The 24,942-nt window shown below is 39.1% G+C and overlaps 1 protein-coding gene across 1 annotated transcript in view; it reads right to left on the bottom strand.

The window, feature by feature from the left end:
- The window catches only part of sash3 (SAM and SH3 domain containing 3), a 46,043-nt gene that overhangs the window by 1,441 nt on the left and 19,660 nt on the right, over window positions 1-24,942 (bottom strand). The window contains exons 2-7 of the mRNA XM_052021712.1: window positions 18,061-18,159; window positions 16,270-16,416; window positions 12,094-12,235; window positions 9,762-9,919; window positions 6,064-6,270; window positions 1,932-2,085 (exon numbers count right to left, since the gene is read on the bottom strand). Coding sequence (XP_051877672.1) covers window positions 1,932-2,085; window positions 6,064-6,270; window positions 9,762-9,919; window positions 12,094-12,235; window positions 16,270-16,416; window positions 18,061-18,159 — 907 coding nt within the window. The remainder of the gene's footprint in view (window positions 1-1,931; window positions 2,086-6,063; window positions 6,271-9,761; window positions 9,920-12,093; window positions 12,236-16,269; window positions 16,417-18,060; window positions 18,160-24,942) is intronic.

A 24,942-nucleotide genomic window follows, 5' to 3' on the forward strand; every position in this document is an offset into this window, starting at 1 on the left:
TCAAGTAGGTTAATAGATAAGAAAAAAATTGATTGCTTTCAAGAGTTTACATATGGTGTTAAAATATTGCTACTTGGATTAAAATTTCACCAGGAAAGAATGCTTTACAACATTTTGGAAAAGAACTCTGATTTTAAATTGAAACTTCAAAATAATAGATCCTCATACTTTTGTAATCTAAAAATATATATGTATCTGTACATCCCTTTTATCTGTAAATTAATGGGAGTTATTCTGGGCAAAGTGTGGGGGCTGAACCCAATTTGGCAGTTCTTTCAAGGAGTCGGCACGGAGTCAAAGTTCTTTTGTGCTGTGTGTTTCTATTCCTGGACTAGCCAGCACCTGGAAAGCACTAGATAATATATTTCAGTGTGATCACAGGTTGAATGGAGAATGATATACAATTTAATGCTGGCTTTAACCTGGGATGAAACCTGTCCAGTCCTTCTGGACTGGATTCCTTTCATGAAATTTATTTCACATGAACCCTGGAATAGAATTAGACACACAATGTCTACTTTAATCCAAAATTAAACGTGCATCTGTGCCAGATTCAACTTGGATTGAAACCTATAATCAGTGGCTAATGATATCATGTGCTACAATGCTAGGATGCCATCAGCTTGGCAAATCTTCTGGTACTTTTGTTTCTGAGTCATGACATTGTTGGTTTAAACTTCACTTCAAAATTTAAGAACACAATCCAGGCTAACATTTCAATGCAGCACTAAGGAATTAAACTTTGCTACAAATACAAGATGTCAAAAGAAGGCCCTGATGGACTAACAAGTGGATATAAGGCTGCTATGGATATATCAGGGAGCATTTCAATGTTCTGGCCAAAATTCCTTTCTCAATCAAAAGAAGGGGAAACAGGCCATTCAATTCATTTGCTGAATGTACTACTTAGTTTTGCTTGCTGCATTTGATTTAATGGATGTGAAGTATATTCATCTCAAATTCACCTTCTGTCTATGCTGTTAGTCAATCAGAGGTTGGAGAGTTATGGAATCAATACAGTTCTGAGAGTGGGCAGAAATATCAATTTCAGCAGGGCAAAAGCTGGCAGCATGATTATGGATCCTGCTTTATCTCTTTTCCCATTATTCTCACTCTTGATTGTATCCATAATCTCGATTAGCCTGGTCACTGTTCATTAATCTGTGTTATAACTTGCAAGAATTGAAGACATCTTGCGAATAGCCCATCCCCAGGTAATGAATGTGTTCTCTTTTTACGGATAATTTTGTCCGTAAGTCAAAAAAATGCACAAAAATACTCAATGTAGTAACCATACCTCCACAGTATTGTAATGAATGGCATCAAAAGCACATAGACAGATGATAAAGAACAATTATTATAAGTGGAGAGAGGAAACTAGTTCCACCATTCACAGGAATGAACGTATGTACGTACTTCAAACTTTTGAATTTAATAATAATATGGGAGATTGTTTATATGTAGGGAAGTCCATAAGTTGGGCGTTTGTAATGTGGTGACGGCCTGTAACCCAGTTAAAATCAGTGCTTTGATTTTTCAAAGTTTGCGTGTTCTTGATCCAACAGGAAAACTGATTGATATGTGGATGAATAAACCTTGCTTGGGTTCACTGTCCGATATTTTGCCATTAGTAAGAAGAGCTTACTACCAGGCTTGAACTACCAATGTTATTTCAAGAATATCTAATTTTTAAATGAAAAATGTGTATTTTGTTAGTAAAGGCTCTTAATTTGGTTTATTTATATTTTTAAAATAATCCATCTGAAGCTAAAACCTCAGTCTTTCACCAAGGAGGATTTATTGGGGGTAGAGAGGAACTCAATATTTTCTGTAGGTTTCCATTGTGGCTGGTAATCGAACTTTCACTGCCTGACGTTGGCACCAATGCTCTTTGGTTCTTGGCTTATTGATAGGCAAAGAAATCAACCTACTGTCATAGTCCATGAGTAGTTCAGCAGCTGTGAGCAATTTGGCTCTCTGCTCAGGGTCCAGGATATTCAGTTCATTCAGATGTGTCTCTTTCAGCTCTTTAAAGTCATCCAGAGTCTGGTAGCCATTTAACAGCAAAGTGGAAGTAAGCTCTTGCTGCAGAGGGACAAAAAAAGGCATTTTAATATTGCTTAATGCTGTGGAGTGCATCAGCATCCAGACTATATTTTTAACCAAATATACCTCCATTAAAAAGTAACTGGGCTTCAAATCACACAACTTGGAGAAATCAACCATTTTACATTCAATTCAACAACATGCTGATGATTATATGTAGAAATAAAATGTTTTCAAAACATTCCCAGTGGTTTCATGATAAGCTGCTTGAAGCTAAAAACACCTTCTCACATTGTATTACACAAATTATCTTTCCAGTGTAATGACTTATATGCAAAAATAATTTGGATGCAAAAACTTAACACAAACAGCAGTGAAAGGAATAGTTTCTTTTTGTTTTGGTTCAGGCTAGCAGGCAAATTTCTTTTTCTTTAGATGGTTTATCTAGATGGCTTGTTGCATGTTGATACAAAGCCACAGGAAAAGGTAACAGGACAGGTAACCGAAGACTTGATCAAAGAGGTAGATTACAAGCAGCATTGTAAGGGAGTAGAGAGAAAGAGGTTTCAGGATGACACGCTTCTGTAAGATGACAGCTGCAAGTAGTTTGTAAGACACAGAAGGAGGCCATTTGTCCCATCAGATCAACACCAGCTCCAGTAGAGCAATCAGTCAATTCCCCCTCTCCTTATTTCCCTGTATCTCTGCTACTTATTCTCTCTCACATGCCCATCAACTTTCCTCTGGTTCTTTTGCCTCTTATCTATACTAAGGGGTAATTTACAGCAACATGCCTTTGGGATGTGGGAGGAAACTGGAACATCTGGGGGGTCAAGGAGAGTGCACAGACAACACCTGAGGTCAGGATTGAACAGGGATCCCTAGAGTTGTGAGGCAGCAGCACCACTATAACCCCCATACTGCAGCAATTAAAATCAGGAATGTGCAAGAAGCTGGAAATGGAGGAGTGCAAAGACTTTAAAGATTTCTCTTCAAAGAAGACACACCATCAACCTTTCTATCATTGCATACTATCACCTTCATCTCCATTCTCCTTTTCCTTCCTTAAACATCTTTTCATTTCCCAAATCTGTGCCCAGATTCTCTGCAACATCTTGTTTGAATCCCTTGTTTGAATCCCTTCAGGTTTTCAGTCCCTGCCACAGCACGAAAAGAAAATCCTCTTGAAGTCACAAATGAATTCTTTGTGAGTGACCATGGTAAAAAAAAAATACCCTTCCCCCATTTCACCCCATTCCCCATCCTTCAGATCCGTCTGCAGCCTTTAACATGGGTGACCATGTCATCCTCCAATGCCTATCCTGCTTTCTCTATTGTGTGTGACAGTTTCAGTTCTTGCTTGATTCCATTCTTATACATCCAGTTGTAGCCAAAAAAAAATTACCCACAACATCTTTTCCCACATTCCCACTTTTCTCTGGTATCCCCAAGGATCTATCATCTCCTCTCTTGACAATTCCACCGTTTCTAATTTATCACACTGCATGCTGGATAACCCATACCAGATGGGTAGAAATTTCATTCAATAAATATTGGGAAGACTCAAACCTTTTGTTAAATCTGGTTTGATTTGCCACATCAATTTGTTGCATACTAGACAGAGTCCTCTGCATCACAATTTGCAGCTTCTCTGTTTAAGGAGCCACTGAATTGCAAACTATTTGGACAAAATGAGAATGTAACATTGATGCCAACCAATTAGAACCTTAATAACCTTTTGCTTTGACACCCTTTTTAAGCTTGCAGGAATAATTTAAATTTAGAATCTCATTTAAGACGACTCTTAATTTTTCCACTGACTAATTTTGAGAAAATGATCAAAATTTCCTGGAATTTGGCATCAAGCTGGAATGCTTGATACTACAAGTAGTTCAGAAAATCAGAATGCAGAGAATCTGGACACAGATTTGGGAAATGGAAAGATGTTTAAGGAAGGAAAAGGAGAATGGAGATGAAGGCGATAGAATACAATGATAGAACGGTTGATGGTGGGTCTTCTTTGAAGAGAAGTCTTTGCATAATGATGTAGTGTGAAGTCCTGAAATTTGCAATCCACTCTCTGTCTCAATGTCACAGAATGCATTTCTGGGTCATCTTGAAAGTTGAAAGATTCAATAGCAGTGATTTATTCCAAATATTTATTTCTAAGTATCACTTTGGCACTGCTTTATGGATTTGAGCCACATTCAGCCCTTAAAAACATCATTTTGAACTGTCACTTTAATGTCATAGTGAGGGAGAACGGTTATTGGTGACTGAGTGGTTGATAGGATATTAAATCTCTTGCTTCCAGTAGTTTAGTTTGATGTTATAAATTCCATAGAAATTTTCAAAGAAAGTAATTTCTGCCAGTTTCTTGACCTAAATTCCTTGTTCATTTGACGCTGCCAAATTCAGTAACAGTTCTATCATTATCATTTGAGTAGCTTGTCAATGGATTTTCAGGATAGAATCTGCTTCAGTCCATCACATAGTCACCAACTCTAATTTTTCAACTGCAGTAATCTCTGCTAATTCCTTTTCCCTGAGCTTCCTCATATCCCTTTATATATTCAGTGGTTCTGCTGAAAGATTACGAGTTTGAAACGCGATCTCTCTCTCTCTCCACAGATGCTGCCTGATGTGCTATTTCCAGTTTCTTTTTCCCCATTTCATTCTTTTTAAAACGTTGTGTGTCAGAATACTTATCCTTTTAAATGATTTAAGGTTTCTACCTGAAAAGCTATTTGTTGCAATTTGACTGGGAGAGAAAAAACTATCTCACTTCCACCTTCTGATAATCTTGAATCTAGACTTTTTTTTAAACTGTTGAATATATAAGGAAAGGCCAGTTTATGATATTTTCTATCTATCTAGAACATTCTAATGTGAGATAAATGCTTGATTTACTTTCTGAAGGAAATAATGCAGACTCTGTAGAGGAAAGCTTCTCTGAACATCTTTAATTCAAGAAAAGGAATAAAAGGCTCCCAGTATCTTTCCACACCTGTCTTTAGGATAGTACTTTGAAGCAGAAACAGAACAGCGTACACATCCAGCAATGAGTATAAACATTACCTGGTACATTGTACTAAGCTGTTCAGACCAGCTGCTCCCAGGTTCAGTTTTTTTTATATCATATAGGTTAGAGCAATGATTGGAATAAAATGACTAGTTTCAATGCTACTTGGGATGGAAGGCTAATCAACTTTCTTGGGCAGGCACAGTAAGTTATTTTCATGTTTACAAGATGAACAAATGCATTCTCAACCATAACCACCATATTAGATAATTGTATTGTGATTATTAGTGGGGCATGTGTCATTGCTTGCTCTGCCCACACCCCCAAACTTTTGTCAGTACCCTCTAGGTACTCTCCTAGAGTCATTGGATGGGAAGTTCCAGGAAGTAGACCCAATGATAAGGAAGGAATGGTGACATATTTCTAGGTCAGTATGGTGTGTGATTTGGAAAGGAGCTTGCAGGTGGTGGTGTTCTCATGTGCCTGCTGGTCTTGTTCATGGTGGTAGAAACTGTGGGTTTGACAGTGCTGTCAGAACAGTCTGGGGAAGTAACATTAGTGCAATTTATCTTTGGTTCACATTGTAGCTATGCTTCACTGCTGATACAGGGAGAGAATGTTGTATTTGTAATATATAGTGCAAGTGTATGACTTTGAATACACAGTTGTGCAGACTACTGGCTGACTAACTTCAATAAATGATGTCTATTTATTGTCTATTATATCTATTGACTTTAAATGAACCACATGAGTTGCCTTTCATTATTTTCATCTCAGTTTTAATCGCAAGATTCACAAAACCTTTGTATTTGCTATTAACTTTACACAAAATGGAATGTGCATTTGCAAAACATTTAAGTTGGCACTTTAGAGCTGCCTTCTAGAAGTGATAAGATTTACATTTAACTTAGCCCACTCGCACTTTCCCCAGGCAATGCAGTTCTGTAAATTTAGACCCAAGCACTCTCTGATATTAACAGCGTAATGTATCTCACCTGTAGATTAATTCTGTCCAATAGCTCTTGCAGATTCTTAGGCTTGGGCCTTTTGCTCTTGGAGAACAACCTTGATTTCCGAGGTTGTTCTACTTCATTTGGTAGGATATCCACATAAATAAATTTAAAGGATCCTACTTTGTTTTTCAGCATGCCAGTCCATGTCCCTACTGGCGGTTTCTCAATGATGTCTATGATATCTCCTTTCTGTTAGCAAATAGAAAATAGGTTAGACAAATAGAACAAGGTTAAAGATCATACATATGCTAAACTTTCAAGAGAAAATGGGTCCCATCACTTCCTCATCCAATAATTGTTTATTTTCCATGTTATGATCTATCCATCTATTCATATCTTCACACAAGGGTGTACTACTAAATTACCAAAATAGTACTGCTATTCTGAGACTGACAGGCTTAAAGCTATTGTGTGCTCTGGTCAGGGTGGGTAATTCCATCTGTGCTCAGTCCTAGAGACATTTACAGATAACCTAACCTTGGAGGTAGTGCAGAAGAAGAGATTGCTCTATGATATCAAAGGATTAAGTTTATGACAAAAAAGCAAAAAGTAGAGGTACATGGATCCTAAAGGAATTGGGGCCAAAGCTTGATGGACACAAGTGTAATTAAATAACGGGAGGCATGTAAAATGAAGATGTTTTAGCAACAGAATAAATACACTCCCATGGGGGAAGTACAGTGCAGGGAAATTGAAACCAATACTCAATGGATATCAAAAGAGGGGAGAGTAAAATAGAGCAGAAGAAAGAACAAATGGCAGATGCCAATTTGCTAACACCAGCATTTTTAGAGAAAATTCGGAGGGCAACTAATAAAAGGGGGGGAAAAAAGCAATGAGAGAGCATGAGAAAAGATGGGCAGGAAAAGTAAAAAGGAATCAAAAATATTCTATCCGCATGTGAATATTTGATAGGAAAAGGTTGTAAGAAGAGAAATGGAGCCAATCAGAGAGTTAAGTAAATTTAGATATGTAGACAAAAGGCATAGCTGAGGTGAGACATCAGTCTTCACCAAGGAAGATGATGTTGCTGGAGTCTCAGCAAAGGCTGGTGTGATTTAAATCCTCAAAGGGCGAAAGGAGATAAACGAGAGGCAGTAGAAAGCTTAGTTGCATTTAATGCGGATAAACTCTTTGGTCCAGATGGGATGCATGCAAGATGACTGAGGAGAGTAGGGAAGAAATTGCAGAAGCACTGGCCGTAATCTTTCAGGTGTCTGTCGATTGAGGGCTGGTGTCAGAGGACTGGACTATTCCAGTCACCTTTGTGCAAAGAAAAGGATTAGGAATAATCGTAGTAACTACAGATCAGTCACTTCAACCTCTTGTGGGGTGGGGTGAGATGTTCTAGAAGCAGTTATCATGCACACACTTGTAGTCATTTGGGCAAGTGTGGATTAATTAGTCAAAGCCAACGTGCATTTTGTTAAATACAAATTGCATCTAACTAACTTGATAGTTTTTTTTGTTGAAGTAACAGACAGGATCAATGAGGGAAATGCGTTTGATGAATATTTGGATTGCCAAAGATGTTTGCATTGATGCAACCTAATAGGTTGTTCATCAAGGTTGAATGTCTTGGAATAAAATGAGCCTGACAGCGTGGATGGAAACTTGGGTAAAAAGGCAGGCACGGTAGTGTAGCAGTTAGCGTAATGCTATTACAGCACCAGCGACCCGGGTTCAATTCTGGCCACTGTCTGTAAGGAGTTTGTATGTTCTTTCTGTCTGTCTGTGTGGGTTTCCTCTGGGTGCTCCGGTTTCCTCCCACATTCCAAAGACATACAGGTTAGGAAGTTGTGGGCATGCTATGTTGGCACTGGAAGCGTGGCAACACTTGCGGGCTGCCCCCAGAACACTCTACGCAAAAGATGCATTTCACTGTGTGTTTCGATGTACACGTGACTAATAAAGAGATCTTATCTAGTATTAGGAAATAGTGCTAGTCAAAGGATGTTTATCAGACAGGAGGATAGTGCAGAATGGGAGCTTCCTCAAGGTTGGTACTATGACTATTGCTTTTCCAAATATGTGCCAATGACTTTACTGTATGGGGTGTAATTTCCAAAGCTGCAGATGACACAAAACTTGGAGGCATAGTAAGCTATGAGGAGGATAGTAATAGACATCAAAGTGATGAAATTTAATACTGAGGAAGGTAATGTGGTGTATTTTGGTAGAGTGAATTAAAAGGGGCAATACTACCCAAAGGGCACAATTCTAAAATGGGTACAAGAACCCAGAGATCTGAGGGAATTTGTGCATATTTCATTGGAAGTAGCAGCTCAGTTTGAAAAAGTGCATAAGTACCTTGGGCTTTATAATTAGAGGTATGGAGTACAATAGCATGATGAACCTTTATAAAACAAAACACTGGTTTGGCTACAAATGGAATATTGTGTCTAATTCTAGCTGCCACACTTTCAGAAAGATGAGTATTTTGTAAAGGGTGCAGAAGAGATTTACTGAAACAATTCCAAGAATGAGAGACTCTCGCTATGTAGATAAACTGGAGAAATTGTGGTTGTTCTTGACGGAACAGAGAAGGTTGTGAGTGGATCTGATAGAGGTATTTAAATCAAGAAGGGTATTACAGAATAGATAAACAGAAACTGTTCCATTGGCACTGGGACCAAGAATTAGGAGACATAGAAAGTGATTGGCAAAAGAACCAAAAGTGATATGAAACATGGGTAACTAGGTCCTGAAATTCACCGTGGGCCCAATGGCCTCCTTCTGTGTTATAGTTATTTTGTGATTTTGGCACAGTAGTCTAGCAGTTAGTGTAACGCTATTACAGCGCCAGCGACCCGGGTTCAATTCTGGCCACTGTCTGTAAGGAGTTTGTATGTTCTCCCCGTGTCTGCATGTATTTCCTCCGGGTGTTTCAGTTTTCTCCCACATTCCAAAAGATGTGCAGGTTAGGAAGTTGTGGGCATGCCACGTTGGTGCCGCAAGCATGGTGACACTTTGCGGGCTGCCCCCAGAACACTCTACGCAAAAGATGCATTTCACTGTGTGTTTCGATGTACTTGTGACTAATAAAGACATCTTATCTTATAAATCTGAAGCACCAGGCAAGATGAAGTTACCTTTTGACAGTGCACAATCCCTGTAACTCTTTGTTACAAACCTCCTGATATTATAGTAGACATAATGTGAACTCCCAAACTTGAACATTCCCTCCCTTCACTTTGCCACCTCTGATCTTGGTGGATATAGAGGTTCTGTGGACCCCTCAGTACTCCTGTTCAATCCATTGTATCAGGATCTCAGTGGTGCTTGCTGTTAATCTGCTAGACCTGCTGGAGCTACAGTGAGAATCTATTGGAAAGGTTGCACAGTTTGGATCTGAGATTGTGAAACAAGTAATATATGTGACATTAACACTCAATGAAAAGAAAGTTGAGGAACATAAATAGTTTGCTGTTTATAACTTTGACTATGCAATATGGAAACTTTTCAGTTTATTTTTGGCTTTAACTCAGTTTTGCTCAGTTCTATTTTTGTTAAAATGATATGAAGTCAAGCAGTAACTGAATACCAAAAGGACTTCTTCATTTGCATAAAGCCTTTCCATCATCTATACCAACCATGGACACGGGTTTTCTCCTGTGTTATGATTTTAGTGAACAATATACTCTTGAGTATCAACCTATGTCAACAAATCAATGTCTTACCTTGAGTTTCAAAGATTCAACATCATATGGACTTGGGGTGAAATCCGTGTGGACCCTGGCACGGCCACAGAATGGTCCAAGGTATGGAGGTGGAACGTTATCTAATTGGACACTGTCTCTGCTGCTGACTTCAGAATCTGGGGTAAATGGATCTCCACCTGGTTGAGAGAGATATACTTGAATAATGTTTCAATACCTGTCATGTTCATATTTTGTTTAAAGGAACTCTCAAATATTAAATGAACTGTTATGATGAATCTCACATTATTTAATATTTTCTGGTATCACTCGTCTGTCCTTAGTTCAATACTTCATGTGTTATTTTGCTCCAAGACCAAAAAGGTAGATGGTGCAAGGAATTAATGTCAAACTATGAAGACTAGACATTAGCACTTTGCCACTTCCTTCTTTTTCCTCCTGGGTCATGACCAAAGGTCCAGCATTTCCCAGACATTCGTCTCCTCAGGGAATCTTCTCTCTTTGGTCTCCAACCTCATCCCGTACTCTTAATCCCAAACTGTCTGCTTCTACCTCCTTCACAAAACATGCAAAAAGGCCTGGTAAAATTTCATTTCAACTCTCTTTATGTCCAACAGAATATATCTATTTCCATCTATTCCTTTTGTCTCACCTTGCCCAATGACTCTCGAACAACTTGCATGATTATTCTGAAATACTCTCCCACTATAACAGTTTAGAGTAATAGGGAGCCACAGCATTGGAAACAGGCCGTTCAGCCCACTGAGTCCATGCCAACCATCAAGAACCCATTTACTTTAACCCTACCCTACCCCACTTTTTTCTCCCCACATACCTGTATAGTGTGCTGCACAGCAGTGGCTGAATGTGTCAAGTGGTAAAACTATATTGTGCTCTAATGGACACAAAACACCTTTGACCTCCTATACAAATAAATTTTGCCACAACAAGCAAAATCCCAGGGTATCCCTCAGAAGGATAAATGATTCTGATTTCTGAACAACTGTGGGTAATTATGTATGTTTTTCTTGAATCTTTGTCATTGGAAGTGTTTTACTCTTCAATTCTTGCAGAGTGGGGGGGGGGGGGGGGGGAGTCCAAAAAATTTATGACTGACTTTTTCTTAAAAGAATGTTTTTACACAAATAGTTGGAAAAAATTTTAAACATTGAGAATTAAAACTTAGTACAAATTTACCAGTTACAAGATTTACAAGAAATATTTGCAAGAAAGCTTCACAGTTGAAAAATCTTCAACTTGAAACATTAACCTTGTTTCATTTTTCACAGACATTGCCTGACCTGGTAAGTTTTTCCAGCATCTTTTATTTTCATTTTATATTTCCAGCATCTGCAGTTTTTTTAAAATTTTCAAAGCTACATAATAGCCCTTTTCATTATGTTGCATTATTGCAAACAGGTAATCTGTACTGATGGAGTTAAGTATATCTGATCGTAACTGTTATCTGTACATTCAGTCCCTGTGAAATGTCTCTGTAGTTCTTACCAAGTGTTTTCTCTCTCTGCCTATCATTGAATGGATTGCAGTGAGTATGAGGCGTGGGAGGATGGTAATTGTGCAATAGAAACATAAAATACAGGTATTCTTTTCAGATCACCAAACTGTAGGCCAATCAACCCCTGGGTCATGCTGTCATATCCTTGGATGTTGGCCATGATGTGCTCACCTCAAAACTAAGGTGCTGAAACATAATGTATCTGAGAAGATATCTCAGGCAAAACCATATTCATGTAATATTCATTGTATTAAGCATAATTATCAAACATCAAAGCAGAACTGGGCATTAATTCAAAACTCCAGCTTTATCAGTGCCTGGCCTGCTTCTTGTAAATGTCCTTGGAATTTCTTCCATTCAGTAAACAGAGGTAATATGTTGTATGCATTCCAAGGTAGGTTAAGGAACTTCTGTTGGGATGTTTATCCAACATAAGTAGGGAGCAATCCAGGACATAAGTAGGGAGGAATCCAGCAGGTTCATGTCACCTGCTTCAAATATTGCAAAAACAAAAATACTGAATTGAAAAGAGAGCATAGGCTTTCAATGAAGTTCAAAGCAGTAATACAATGCAAGGATAAATGAGGATGGCAAATTATAATCATTGTTTGATCGTTTGCTGTATTTAGAATAGCATAATTATTTGTCGGCTCCTATTTTCAATTTATCAGTGGAAAAAATAAAGATTAGTAATATCTAGAACGCAAACTACAACAATATATCATTTTGGAAACATTTCAGTATGACTCCCATAGTCATTGCTAAACGCAACCAAAAGTTATTTTTTCACATTCCTGTGGATCTCAGTTGGTGTTCCATGCTTAATGTGGTACTTACTATTTGAAGTCTGTCGGCTGAGTGGACTGTTGATGTACTCTTCTGATTCACTTGCTGAGTATGAGGCCCTGTCCCCTAGTCTTAGATATGTGAGATCGTCAGGTGTCATTGGAGACATGGGACTTTCTTCTGCACTTTCACTCTGATGAAAGAAGTTGTCATTAGGTGGATATGAGCCACAACTTATATTTTACTGCCAATTTAATGGCCAGTCTTGATATATTATCTTATAATTGAATCTAGAGTCGACTTCCAACCTTCTGTCACTGCTTCTAGCTGCCAATTCATTTCATGACCACATTACACTGTGCTGTTGACAACCCTTTGTATACAGAATCTTTAAGTAGTTTGAAACCAAGTCCTCCTCCTGCTGTCAAGCCTTATCTTGAAGTACAATTGCTGAGATTCCAGTGATGACCTGCTCATCACTGATTTGATGAGTGATTTGATGGTGAATTGTTCCTTTTGGGGGGGAAAGTTGAAGACTAGGAATGAATGCTAATTAATTAGGTTGTGGATATATTCAGAATGTCATCAACTCATTTTTACGTTTCATTCAGGTGGCATGTAATACTTTGTTAATTTGCAGAAACCAGTCTAGTACTAACTATTATGTGTTTACATCATATACAAGAGGTGTTCACCAACAGAGGCCTCAACTTTATCCTTCCATATCTCTATCTAAATGAATTGTGAGTCTGACATGCTGTTGAGCCCTCCTTCTATGCAAATTTTTTTGGCTAAGAGTCACCCTGACTGTGGACCTTTCCTCCTTCCAATCACTTACCCTCGCTAATTGTCAACACAACATTGATGTCTCAGTTCTAACCTATCTCACCCTGAACCTGCAACACTCCACTCACTAAGGACCAACCCCAACATTGCCATTGGGTCCACTGACAAGGGTGGTGCTACTATTGTTTGACAAACTGACCTCTGGCTTGCAGAAGCTGAATATCAGCTGTTAGACACATCCTTATCCCTCCCATGACACTACGATTAATATCAGGCTATTGTCTCCCAGTCACTTAAATCATTTCCACAAGAGACTTTCCTTTCACAGACTTCAGCCTCCTATTTCCTGCACAGCCCAATTTCTGTCTTTCCCTTTAAGTTCCACAAGTAGGATCGTCCTGATAGAACCATTGCTTCAACCTCTCTTGCCCCTCAGAACTAAATTCTTCCTATCTTGACTCTATCCTTTCTCTAGCCCTTTTCTACCACTCCCTTATTTGCCTGGCTGCACTTGTTTTATTGTAAAGCTTCTCTTCACTCAGTCACTCCAGGTCAAAGGTATAGATATAGAAGTGGGGCCAAATTATGCCCATCTCTTCATTAGATATGATGAAGTCCTTGTTTCAGTCCTATTCAAGGCTCCTCTCTCAATTCTTTTTTCCTGACATTGAAGACTGTAACAGTGCTGCTTCCTGCACTTGTACAGAACCAAAAAAAATTCACTACTTTTGCTGCCAATCTCCACCCTGCTCATGTTCATATGGTCACTATCTGACTCTTCCTTTCCCTTTCTTGACACGTCTATCTCCAGTTCAGGGGCTAAGTTAGCTACCAACATCCATCATAAGCCCACTAATTCCCACAGCTATCTTGACTTCACCTGCTTTACCCCCTGCTTCCTGCAAGGATGGCACAGTGGCATAGCTAATGGATCTGCTGTCACACAGCTCCAGTGATCTGGATTCATTCCTTATCTCTGGTACTGTCTATGTAGAGTTTGCATGTTCTCCCTCTGACAGTGTGGATTTCCTCCAGGTGCTGCAATCTCCTCCCACATCACAAAGGTGTGTAGGGTAGTAGTTAATTTGGCCACTCTATATTGTCCCTAGTGTGTAGATGAGAGGTAGAATCTGGGGGAAGTTGCTGGGAATGTGGGGAGAATAAAATAGGATTAGTGTAAATGAGTAATTGATGATCAGCATGGCCTGTAATCACTCTGTATGTCTATTACTTTGACTTCATTCCATTCACTCCATTTCTCTGTCTTCATCATATCTGCTCTGGTGACACCAATTTCCACACCAGATGTCTTCCTTTCCACATAATGTTTTCCTTTTTCCTTAATATAGATCCCCCACTACAGTGGTTGACAGGACTCTTAATAGCGTCTCATCTAATTCCCACACTTTTGTAGAATTAGGATAGGGTTTCCTTTTGTCCACACTTTCCATCCTGCCAGCATCCACATTCAATGGATCATCCTCCATAATTTCAACCACGTGATTTGTCTTCTTCCTTTCCCCATTTCAAAGGGACAGTTCCCTCTGTGACTCCATGGTCCACTTTTCCATTCCCACTACCTATCAGTCTGCGGCTTCCTGTGCTATTATAATGAAACTCAAAGTAAGCTTGAGAAAAAACACTTCATTGTCCCCTTGGCAGGTTGCAGCCTTTCAGATTCAAAATTGAATTTCACATATTCATGTATCTCACTTTGAACTGACCAGTCCTGCTACAGGATATCCATCTTAGTTTTTCTCCCTCAATTAACAAATCTTCATCGGCTGGGCAGTTCCTACAGCTCTGCATTCCACTTTTCTCTCTCTCGCTCTCTCTGTCTGTCTCTCTCAGCTGCATGACCTCATCTACAGTTTATCCCCATGGCAACCCTGGCCTCGCCCTTTCAGAGATGATGCCTTTGTCCTATCCATCTCTCCCCCTCCCTCTCTGCAACTTAAATTGTTCTCTCTTTCCAAGTTCTGACAAAGAGTAAAACATGTAAAACATTAATTATGTTTCTCTTTCCACAGATATTACCTGACCTGTTGATTGTTTTCAGTTTCTTCTGTTTTATTCCACCAGACACTCCCCTTGTTACAGCACATTCCCATGCAATAGGAGATCCAGCACCTGCTCTTTTACCCCTTTTCCTTCTCAGCATCCAGTATCCAAACATTCCTTTCAGGTGAAGCAGTGGTTCAAATGTAATTATATAAATTTCCATTTGGTGCTCACAATGTGCTCTGTACATTTGGTGATTGCTTTATGAAACACCTCCATTCAGTCCCCATGTGTGACCCTGGGCTTCCAGTTCCTGTCACTTCAATTTTCTATCCCACTCCCCTTCTGAGATCACATTGATTGCCTTTCAACTTGGTGGCCTTGATGAACAGTACTTCATCTTCCATCTGGGTACACTGCAGTCCTTGGGAATTAATGGAATGATTTCACTTGATATCATTTTTTTCTCTTTCCAGAGATGTGGTTTTATCTTTCAGTTTCAATTTTTTTTTGTCTTTTTCCTCTTCTGTTTCTAACTGCTGTTTTTTAAGGTAATTGTTACCTTGACAATTTTGCTCTGTACTCTTTCACAGATTTTGTTCTCTTCAGCCTCCTGCTCACTGCAATTTAAATCATGATTGTTTTCTCACTTTTCTACTTCTGCTGAAGGGTCCTTGACCTGAAATGTTGACTCTGTTTCCCTCTCTACTGATGCTGTTTGACCTGCTGAGAGTTTCCAGCATTTGCTGGTCTTGCTTTGGATTTCCAGCATTGGCCATTTTGCCTTTCTTTGGGAGGTGGTAGGAAACTGGTGCACCCAGGGGAAATGTTCACAGTCACAGGGAGAAAGTACAGGCAGCACCCAAAGTTAGGACTGATCCTAGTCACTGAAGCTGAGAGGCAGCTGCTCTACTTGCTGCAACGCTGTGTCCCCACCCCCCACCCCACCTAAATACGGAATATACTGCTAGCCACAATGTAAGAAGGAACAAGAAAGAAAGCCACATTACTCTTTTTTTTGAGGCACTTCCCCCAACTAATTTCTATCAGTGAGATGGCTTGATAATTCCTCTTGTTGCCTTCATGTTGATTAACTTATTCGCAAGTCTCTCTTCCCAGAGTGAATGATTGTTATCACTTGCTTGAAATTCTGTTGACTAATACCTTTACTGTCTTAACCCTTATTGTTTAAATCTTCTTTTCAACTGGCATCCTTAGGAATTCTATGAAATGTCTTATTTTTTAAAATTTGGCATTATTTTAAAATGTGAACTATTTTCTTTAATGCAAATCAACTCAAACCAGTGTGTATGTAAGAATCTTTTTCTTCCCAGAGGTTCCAGAAATTTCTGTCATTTAATGCAAATTCACAGTGTGAACGAATCACAATCCATAAGCTGGTGTTGTGATGACAAGGTGGAATACTGAAAGAGATCTTACCTTCTCTTCTGCTAAAGCTTTCACCATCATTCTGCCAGACTTCCTGTTCATAGTACGTGAAATAACTGCTCTCCATTTCTTTCCTAGTTTGCTGCCAGACTTGGTGGCCTCATCTGTGCTAGCTGCTATAGTATCAACCACCTCTGCCTGAAAATAAAACCAATGTCAGGTTGAAATTATATTCTGGTGTAACAGGCAAATATATAATACTGATACTATGCAACATTCATTTTGTTTTAGTAATTCTATCAAGGTGTTAAATTATTTATTTCTAAATTGGTTATCACCTTTTCTAAAAGATTGGACAATGGTTTTTCATGGGAATTTAAAAAAAATTTTATTAACAGCGTGGTAACAGGCCCTTCCGGCCCAATGAGTCTGTGCTGCCCATTTTAAACCCCCATGTTAACCTACCCGTACGTCTTTGGAATCACTTCATTGATATGGTGCTGATAAATTTAGAAAAAAACAGCAAATTCCTATAAACAGTAATGTGATGATGATTTGAATATCTGTTAGAGGGAACTTGAGGGATAAATGTTGTCCTGATCACTTGAATAAATCACCTGTTCCTCTTTGACATGTTGTCATGGGGTTGGTTTCAGCCCCTGATGTGGACAGACAGGTCCTTGGTTTAATGACTCAACTGAAAGGTGGCTCCTACAATGGTGTCATCCTCCCTCGGTGTACTAATGGGTTGTCAGTCTAAATGTTTCTATTGAAGTCTCTGGAACAGAGCATAGCCCACAATATTTTGGTTCAAGCGCTAAGGGCTACCAACTGAACCATGGCAGATACTTGATACAACTTGCATCCACAGGTACTTCCACTGTAACGTAAAATAGCTTAACTGGCAAAATTTCCAGAGAACCACAATAAATCTTGGTCATTGAAGCTTTTATTGTTGAATGTAATTGGCATTAAGTTTAAACACAGAAAAGGGAGGATTATCTGCCATTTTGATTATGTTTGACTCAGAAGACTGAATTATTTGAAAATGGAAATCCTTTGATTTTCCTTTGTTTGAAGCTAAAGGAAGTATTTAACTTATACTGTAAGGGACGTACAATTCTCTTGGCCATCTTTCATTAATGCTCACCAAATGATGTTAGATACCATATTGCCTCTACTATTAAATTGTTTGCAGGAGAAATGTTAATGCCCTGTGAGGTCATTTAGAACCCTGCTACTTTGGTAACTGCCCACTGAGTGCTCTCAGTGAAACTCTGTAAACACCTAGAAGGGACATGTCAAGGAAGTGGCAGTGTTCCCTGGGTAGCATTAAAATAATTGGGGCTGCCACTTTTCCCACCACCACTCAGAAAACCTATCTCACCTGACTTCCAGATCGGTGGCATCATGCCTTTGATTATTACAGGGCCAATTGCAGCTGGCCAGCAGAATATTATTTAAGGCTGGTGATTAAAATAACCCTGGCCTCCCAATATGGCTTTCCGGCCTATTTTAAATTGCCTATTTGATCTCCTGATTGGTCAGTAAACTCCCTTCAATACAGTTTACTTAATCTGCTTGCTTCAATGAAACATGTCAAATACACAAACTCAATAGATTCCCAACATGACTGCAACTCATTGTTTGAGTAGATTTAATGATCTGTGTGCCTTTCTGCAGAAAGTTTGGTGGTAGGGTAAGTTCCACAGAACGTATTGAAATAAAAACAAGATTAAAAGGTGACGTAAAAGAAATAGTATAGTTCTTAGTAAGAACCTCTCGTCTATTTTAACAAAATCTTCTCATTTATTCTGCAACAGAGTTATTCATCAGACTTACATTTTCGGTTATGCTCAGCTCTTGTTCATTAACCAATGGTGATGACGGTGGTTTTGAGCGATCAAAGTGCTTGAAGCTGCTTGACCTTTGTAGAGAGAGCTAACAGGAGAAATTATAAACAATATTGTCATTTTTGTATTAATTGAGTAAACATGTAATCCTCATTGAAGGCTCACAAGAATGAATGAACATTATATATTTGAAGAAATAGGCATAGTTCCTCCCCATTGGCTTTGTAGCTGAAATACTACATTTATTCCCAATTCCCTTTGTCCCTGACCCCAAACCAAGCTATTTTCCTGTCTTCAATACTTTTGAATTGTCATCTACATTATTGCTAACAATACTAATTCCATGATCTTCCTTTGTCAAACACAAAATAAGTAATCAAAAATAAATATTTTTAAATCCATTAACCCAGTAGAGTAAGTCATAAGTCTAAAATAGCTATGACATACTAACATTTATTAGAAATTCCTCTCCATATTTCAGTGGAGAGACTAACCAGTTTATTAAAAAAAAGATTAAAATTGCTGTTAAAGTAGAAAGCAAGTGAACACATTAAACTGTCACATGCCAGATTTCCATGATAGAACCTCAGGAGACATAATGTTTGGTTATTTATTTTGTAAAAATCATTAGTAAGTTTGTTACTTTGTTGCTGAAATATTTGCCATTTTTAGGGTCAATGTGATTGATTCAAGATGAAAGTACTTAACATTTCCCTATGTTCTTTAATCACACCATCATACCATCAGTTCACTTTGGTGTCAGCCTTGACTCAATGATAATCTCTTGCCCTTGAATCAGAAGGTCTGAAGATCTAAACACTTAGCTATATTCTGTGCATTTCTGGGGGAGTGATGCACTGGCATTAAACAGAGGCTCTCTTGCTTCTCAAAGTGAATAACAAATACTACAAATCTTCTGGATCTGGTGGTCTGCCTCTTAGGTCTTAAAGGAAAAGCCTGCAGGGTTGCAATTGTGATCTTCCAAAATTCCTAGATTCTTGAAAGATCCCAGCAGATTGGAAAGTGTAATGCCCTATTTCAAGAAAGGAAGGAGACAAAAAGAAACAGGCCAATTAGCCTAATATCTGTTGTTGGAAAAGTGCTGGAATCCATTATTATGGAAATAGTAGCAGGATGTTAGTATGATCACAATACAATTAAGTTTCAACATGATTTTATCAGAAGGAAATCATGTTAGAGAGTAGATAAAGGAGAACCATTAGCTGTTGTGCATTTGAATTTCCAAATGAAATTCAGCAAGGTGCCATATAAAAGCTTTCTGAACAAGATAAGAGTTCATGACATTGGGGGAATGTGTTGGCATGGAAGGAGGTTTGGTTTCTAATAGACAACAGATTCTTGGGATAAATAGGTCATTTTCAGACTTGCATGCTGTAATTAGTGGGGTGTGACAGGGATCAGTGTAAAGGCCTCGGATATTTACATTTGTTAAATTCTGAGATGAAAGTACTGATGGTTTCATCGCTAAATTTGCTGATGATATGAAATAGGTGGGGAAACAAGTTATGATGATGCAACGATTTTGGAAAGGGATAGTGGTACATTAAGTGAGCAGGCAAACGTTTGACAAATGAAGGTTAATGTGGGGAAATTGGAAGTATTCTCCTTTGGTAGGAAGGATAAAAAAGCGGAATATTGTTTAAATGGAGAAGAACCACAGAATACTGCTGTACAGAGTATATATGTGACATGAAATCCATAAAGTTAATATGCAGGTACAGTCAGTTGTTGAGAAAAGCATATCAGTAGACAACAATGTAAGGAATAGGAGCAAGGACAGGCCAATCAGTTCCTTGAGCCAGCTCTGCCATTCAGCAAGATCATTATTTTCCTGTTGCGTCCTCCATATCCCTTGATCCAGAAATCTATATTCAAGTCTTAATGCAAACACGGACTGAGCTTCAACAGTCCTCAGGCATTGAGAATTCCAAAGATTTGCCACTCTTTGAATGAAAAGTATGCTGCTTATTTCAATTCTAAATGGCCTATGCATTATTAGACTGTGATCCCTAGTTTTAGATTCCTCAGCCAGGGGAAGCATCTTATCTGTATCTACCCTGTGAGTCCCCTTAAAATTTTGTAAGGTTCCTCTGAACTCTAAACAGAAGCCCAGCCTACTCGGTCTCTCCTCGTATTGACAGATCTGCCACCACAATCATTCTGGTGAATCTTTGTTGGGACTCCATTTATAGCAAATGCATTCTTCTGTAGATAAGCTGACCAAATTTGAATAAATACTTCAGATGTGGTTTCACCAAGGATCTGTATAATTGTACTCAAATCCCGTAGAATTAGAAGTCAATCTGGAATATAAAATAGAATGTTGGCATTTCTTATGCATGGGATTGAATATAAAAGTAGGGAAGTTTTGCTACAGAAATACCGGCTGTTGGTGAGACCACATTTGGGATAGTGTATACAATGTTGGCCTCTATTTAAAGAAGAATATATTTGTACTTGAGTCAGTTGAAAGGAGGCTCACTAAATTTATTCCTGAGATGAAGGAGTTGGTTACTGGATAACAATTGAGAAGGCTAGGACCATATTTATTGTCGTTTAGAAGAAAGAGAGGGCATCCTACTGTAACCTGTAAGACTGAGGGGGATTTATGGATTGATGCTGAGAGAATGATTCCCCTCAGTGGAGAATATAGAACCAGGAGACACCATTTCAGAAAAAGGGGGTCACCCATTTAAAATAGAGCCAATAAGAAATTTGTTCTGTCAAAGTAGCTTCAGCTTTTGAGATTCTCTGCCCAGAGTCCTGAGTCACTGAATATTCGATATGCAGATTGACTTATTTTTGGACACTCGTGGAACTGAGGTTTATGAGGGAAAAGCAACTAAATTGGATGAAGGTGTAAATCAAATCAAACATGAAGTTATTGAATGGGAGAGTAGGGATGAGGAGCTACATGCCACTCATTCTATTTCTATTTCTATGTTCCTTTGCTCTTGCTCTCTCAACTGGCCTCCCATCCTCTACTTTCCATAAACTGAAGCTCATAAAAGTATCCCTCCAAGCTCACCATCAAACACAGGCTTGCTGGTCTACATTGGTTCTTTGTCCACGATTTTCCATACTTTAATATCACATTCTTGTGTTTAAATCCCTTCATTGTTTTAGCCCTCCTTATGTCTGTAACCTTTCCATCCATATGATTACCTGGGAAATCTGTGCTTTTCCAATTTTGACCCACTCTTCTTACGTCATCATCCAGGCATTGATCTCTGGAATTCTGTCTCTAAAGTTCTCTGACTTTCCCCCTCCATCCTCTTCTTTAAGCCACTTCCTAAACCCCACTTCTTGGAACCAGTTGCAATGGTCCCTCTTGACGTTCCCCTCTTCGTCTCAGTAAAGGATTTTGTCTGATTAAACTTCAATGTTCAACTTGGGGTTTTTTTTACATTTAAGGAGAAATATAAATGCAAGTTACTTCTGATTGTGTATCACAAGCACAAGAACACCAAGGAAATAGGAGCAGGAACAAAAACAGAAAATGCTGGAAACTTTCAGCAGGTCAGGCCTCATCTGTGGGAAGAGAAACAGTTATTGTTTCTTTTGAACTGAAAAAGAGACAACAGGAGCTAGTAAAGCTGCAGGGAGGGTGGGGGAGGAGGAGGTCTCTGACAGGGTAAAACCAGGGTGACCGTGGAGATAAGCTGTAAGCAAAGTTACCTGGTCAGTAAGTAAGTGGCAGCAGTTAAAGGGTGAGGACATCAACAAACAAACCTGGACAAAATAATGTGGGAGTTGTGAAAGGCAGAGTAGGAGGACAAACCAAACAGGTCCTCCACTCCCAGAGAGTAAAGAAGGGAAAAAAAATGCTGAGCTAATATTACAGAGGGTTGACTGATACAGACAAAGAAATTAAGTTACCTGAAGTTTTAGAATTCAATATTGAGTCCAAAGCCTCAACTCCTCTTCCGTGTCAGTTCCCCATATCCCTCACTTCCCCAATCTTTTAAATATTTATCTACTTCCTCTCTAAATACCTCCAGTGATCTAGCCTCCACAACCCTTTGGAGATTAGAGTCCATAGATTCATCATCCTCTATGAAAAGTGCACAGGGACGTACTTATGAAATGGAAATGCTGAGAAATATTTGCACATTAATTCAGGTGAAAAGTTATCACCCTAGTAAGGGAGAATATTTTTTTTGCAGGTTGTTTTGATACCGAATTCAGTTCAATTACCTGGCCTGACACAAACTGTTGCTATGGTGTAATGTTTTGGTTGTTTGGTTGGACATAGTGTCATTAAAAGTAATTTTAACTTGAAATGTTCTGAGTTTTATCGAGTTATACAGCACGGAAACAATTTTACACAGAGGGTGGTGGGAATATGAAACAAACTGCCAGAGAAAGCTGTAGAGGCAGGTATAACTTGGCCCAACTTGTTCACGTCGACCAAGTTGTCTACCTGAGCTAGTCGCATTTGCTTGTGTTTGGACCATATCCCTCTAAACCTTTCTATCCACGTACCTGTCTAAATGTCCTTTAAATATTGTAATTGTACCTGCCTCTACAGCTTTCTCTGGCAGCTTTTTTCCTATTCCCACTATCTTCCATGTAAAATTGTTGCCCCTCAGGTCCCTATTAAATTTTTCCCCTCTCACCTTAAACCTATACCCTCCAGTTTTATATTCCCCTATCCTGGGAAAAAGACTGTGACGATTCACCTTAACAATGCCCCTAAAGATTTTCTATCCTAAGGATTAGTGCTTGTGCAGTGTGCTGATTAGTGATTTGGACATACAGGAATTTCCCTCAAGTTCTATCTCGTATCTTGTATTCAAACTCTGATTAAAATTATTTACAAATGATTCCAACTTTTCTTCGCTTTTTGTTTAACCAACATTCTACCCATTGCATGGCTTTTGCTAGGGTCCATTTCCCCTGGTTTCAGTATCCCTGGGTCACCCTGCTCAGGTGGATATTCTTCACATGTGGGATTGAACAATTGGTGTCAGTGACCCTTCATTTACATATGAGCCTGACCCTGTTTACACGAAGTATCTATCCTTGGTACTTTCCAGCAGGAGTCATGGGTAGAGATCATGATTTGGACCCTAGAGAAGTGTTTAGTTTCCACCTTACAAGTGCTGATGACAATAGGAGATCCCCAATTATTCCACAGCTGAAGGCAACCAACTGAGGCCAGCCTGCCAATTAACCCTGGGGCTTTCTGGGTGTGTGTGGTTAAGTGCACATCATACAGTGCAATTATCCATCAATGTGATACAAAACTCATGTGGAAAATGGATTACAAATGGTGAGTTTAAGCATTATCCCAATGGAAACTCTGTTCAGCATTGATGATCACACCTGTGTCCCATTATAAGCACCAGAGGCATGCTGGAAATAAATCAATGTCTTTATATATACAATTGCATACATATGTGTGTGTATGTAAATATACAGTATATAAAACACACTTCAGTTTTGTTCAGTACATTGATTAGATACCAGGCTACAAAGAGCCAAGGTATTAGCTACAGTGGTTAAGGTGAAATTGGCCTAAGTAATGATAATGTTGGATGACGTGGGGGAGGTTTACTCAGCATCCATCTATCTTTCGGAATCCTTAACTCCAGCATGGTCATTTTTTTACAACTGAATAAAGATTCTTGTGATCAATTTAGTATTCCACTGAAAAACAAGAATTTTAAAATGTAAAATGACTCAAAGGCAATAATTTTAGATGACTTAAAGGGCAATGGGAATGGGGGAATTTTGTGGAAACAACAGAAATGGGGTTGGGCGAGGATGATGGGAGGGGAAGACTGTGTGATAAATGTAATTAAAGTTTACACAAATCAGGGGAAATTTCCATTGGTTGAAAGTATACCTAGTGCAAAGGAAGCTTGTTGTGGTTGTTGGAGGCCAATTATCTCAGCCCCAGACCATCATTGCCAGAGTGGAGTGTCCTTTTCAAACATCTTATGTAGTTTAATCAACGGCCTTCCCACTTTCAGCAGGGGAGTTGTGCTACGTATCTTGGACAATGCAGACCGCTTAATTGACATCATTAGAACAGATTGAGAAATGTAGTGCCTTCTATGTGCACTGAACTCCTCTCCTGAAATATGGTCCCTTTAAATTCAGTGGAATCAAAGTTCAATGTGTATATACTGTACATTTGTGTTTGTTGTGTGGAAGGCTCCTGAGGGACTGCTACTCAGATATGTGAAGAAAAGTAAATCTTTGTCTTCAGATTCTGTTTCTTGAGCACAAGTGTCCATAAGAAATAACATTCAGTTATTGATCTCTCAGTGGCTCTGCTCTCTTGGCCCAGTTTTAAAACACGCCCAGCCACAGCCCAAAACTACACACTCCTCCATCTTAAAATTCCAAATAAAGTCTCAGAAAGCTTTTGTTTTGCTGTCAATCCAAAATAAGAAGTATGCATTTGATTACCATGTGCATGTATATGTGTGTGTCTCAGTGTGTTGCTTGGAGATGGGCCTGCACCAACAAACAACACAGTCCATTTGCAGCTCTGGAAGAAGGAATGGGGAAGGAACGTTCTAAGAATCCTGATGAAGGGTCTTGACCTGAAACCTTGACTGTCCATTTCCCTCCATAGATGCTGCCTGACTAGTTGAGCTCCTCCAGCATTTTGTGTGTTGCTCCAGATTTCCAGAATCTGCAGTCTTTCTTGTGTCCCAAGAATCTGCCTCACTTTCTTCCAAATTAGCCTGTTGGACCCCTGATCAGAGGGATGTCCAAAACCAGACGCTGGGACTAGTACTGAATGCACCACAGACTTGAAGAAATGAGGATGGTGAGACCCTTCCAAACATTGAAGGAAACTTATGGCAGGATCCTTCTTGTATCACTAATTTAG

Source organism: Pristis pectinata, chromosome 8 (assembly GCF_009764475.1).
Source record: "Pristis pectinata isolate sPriPec2 chromosome 8, sPriPec2.1.pri, whole genome shotgun sequence".
NCBI lineage: Eukaryota > Metazoa > Chordata > Chondrichthyes > Rhinopristiformes > Pristidae > Pristis > Pristis pectinata.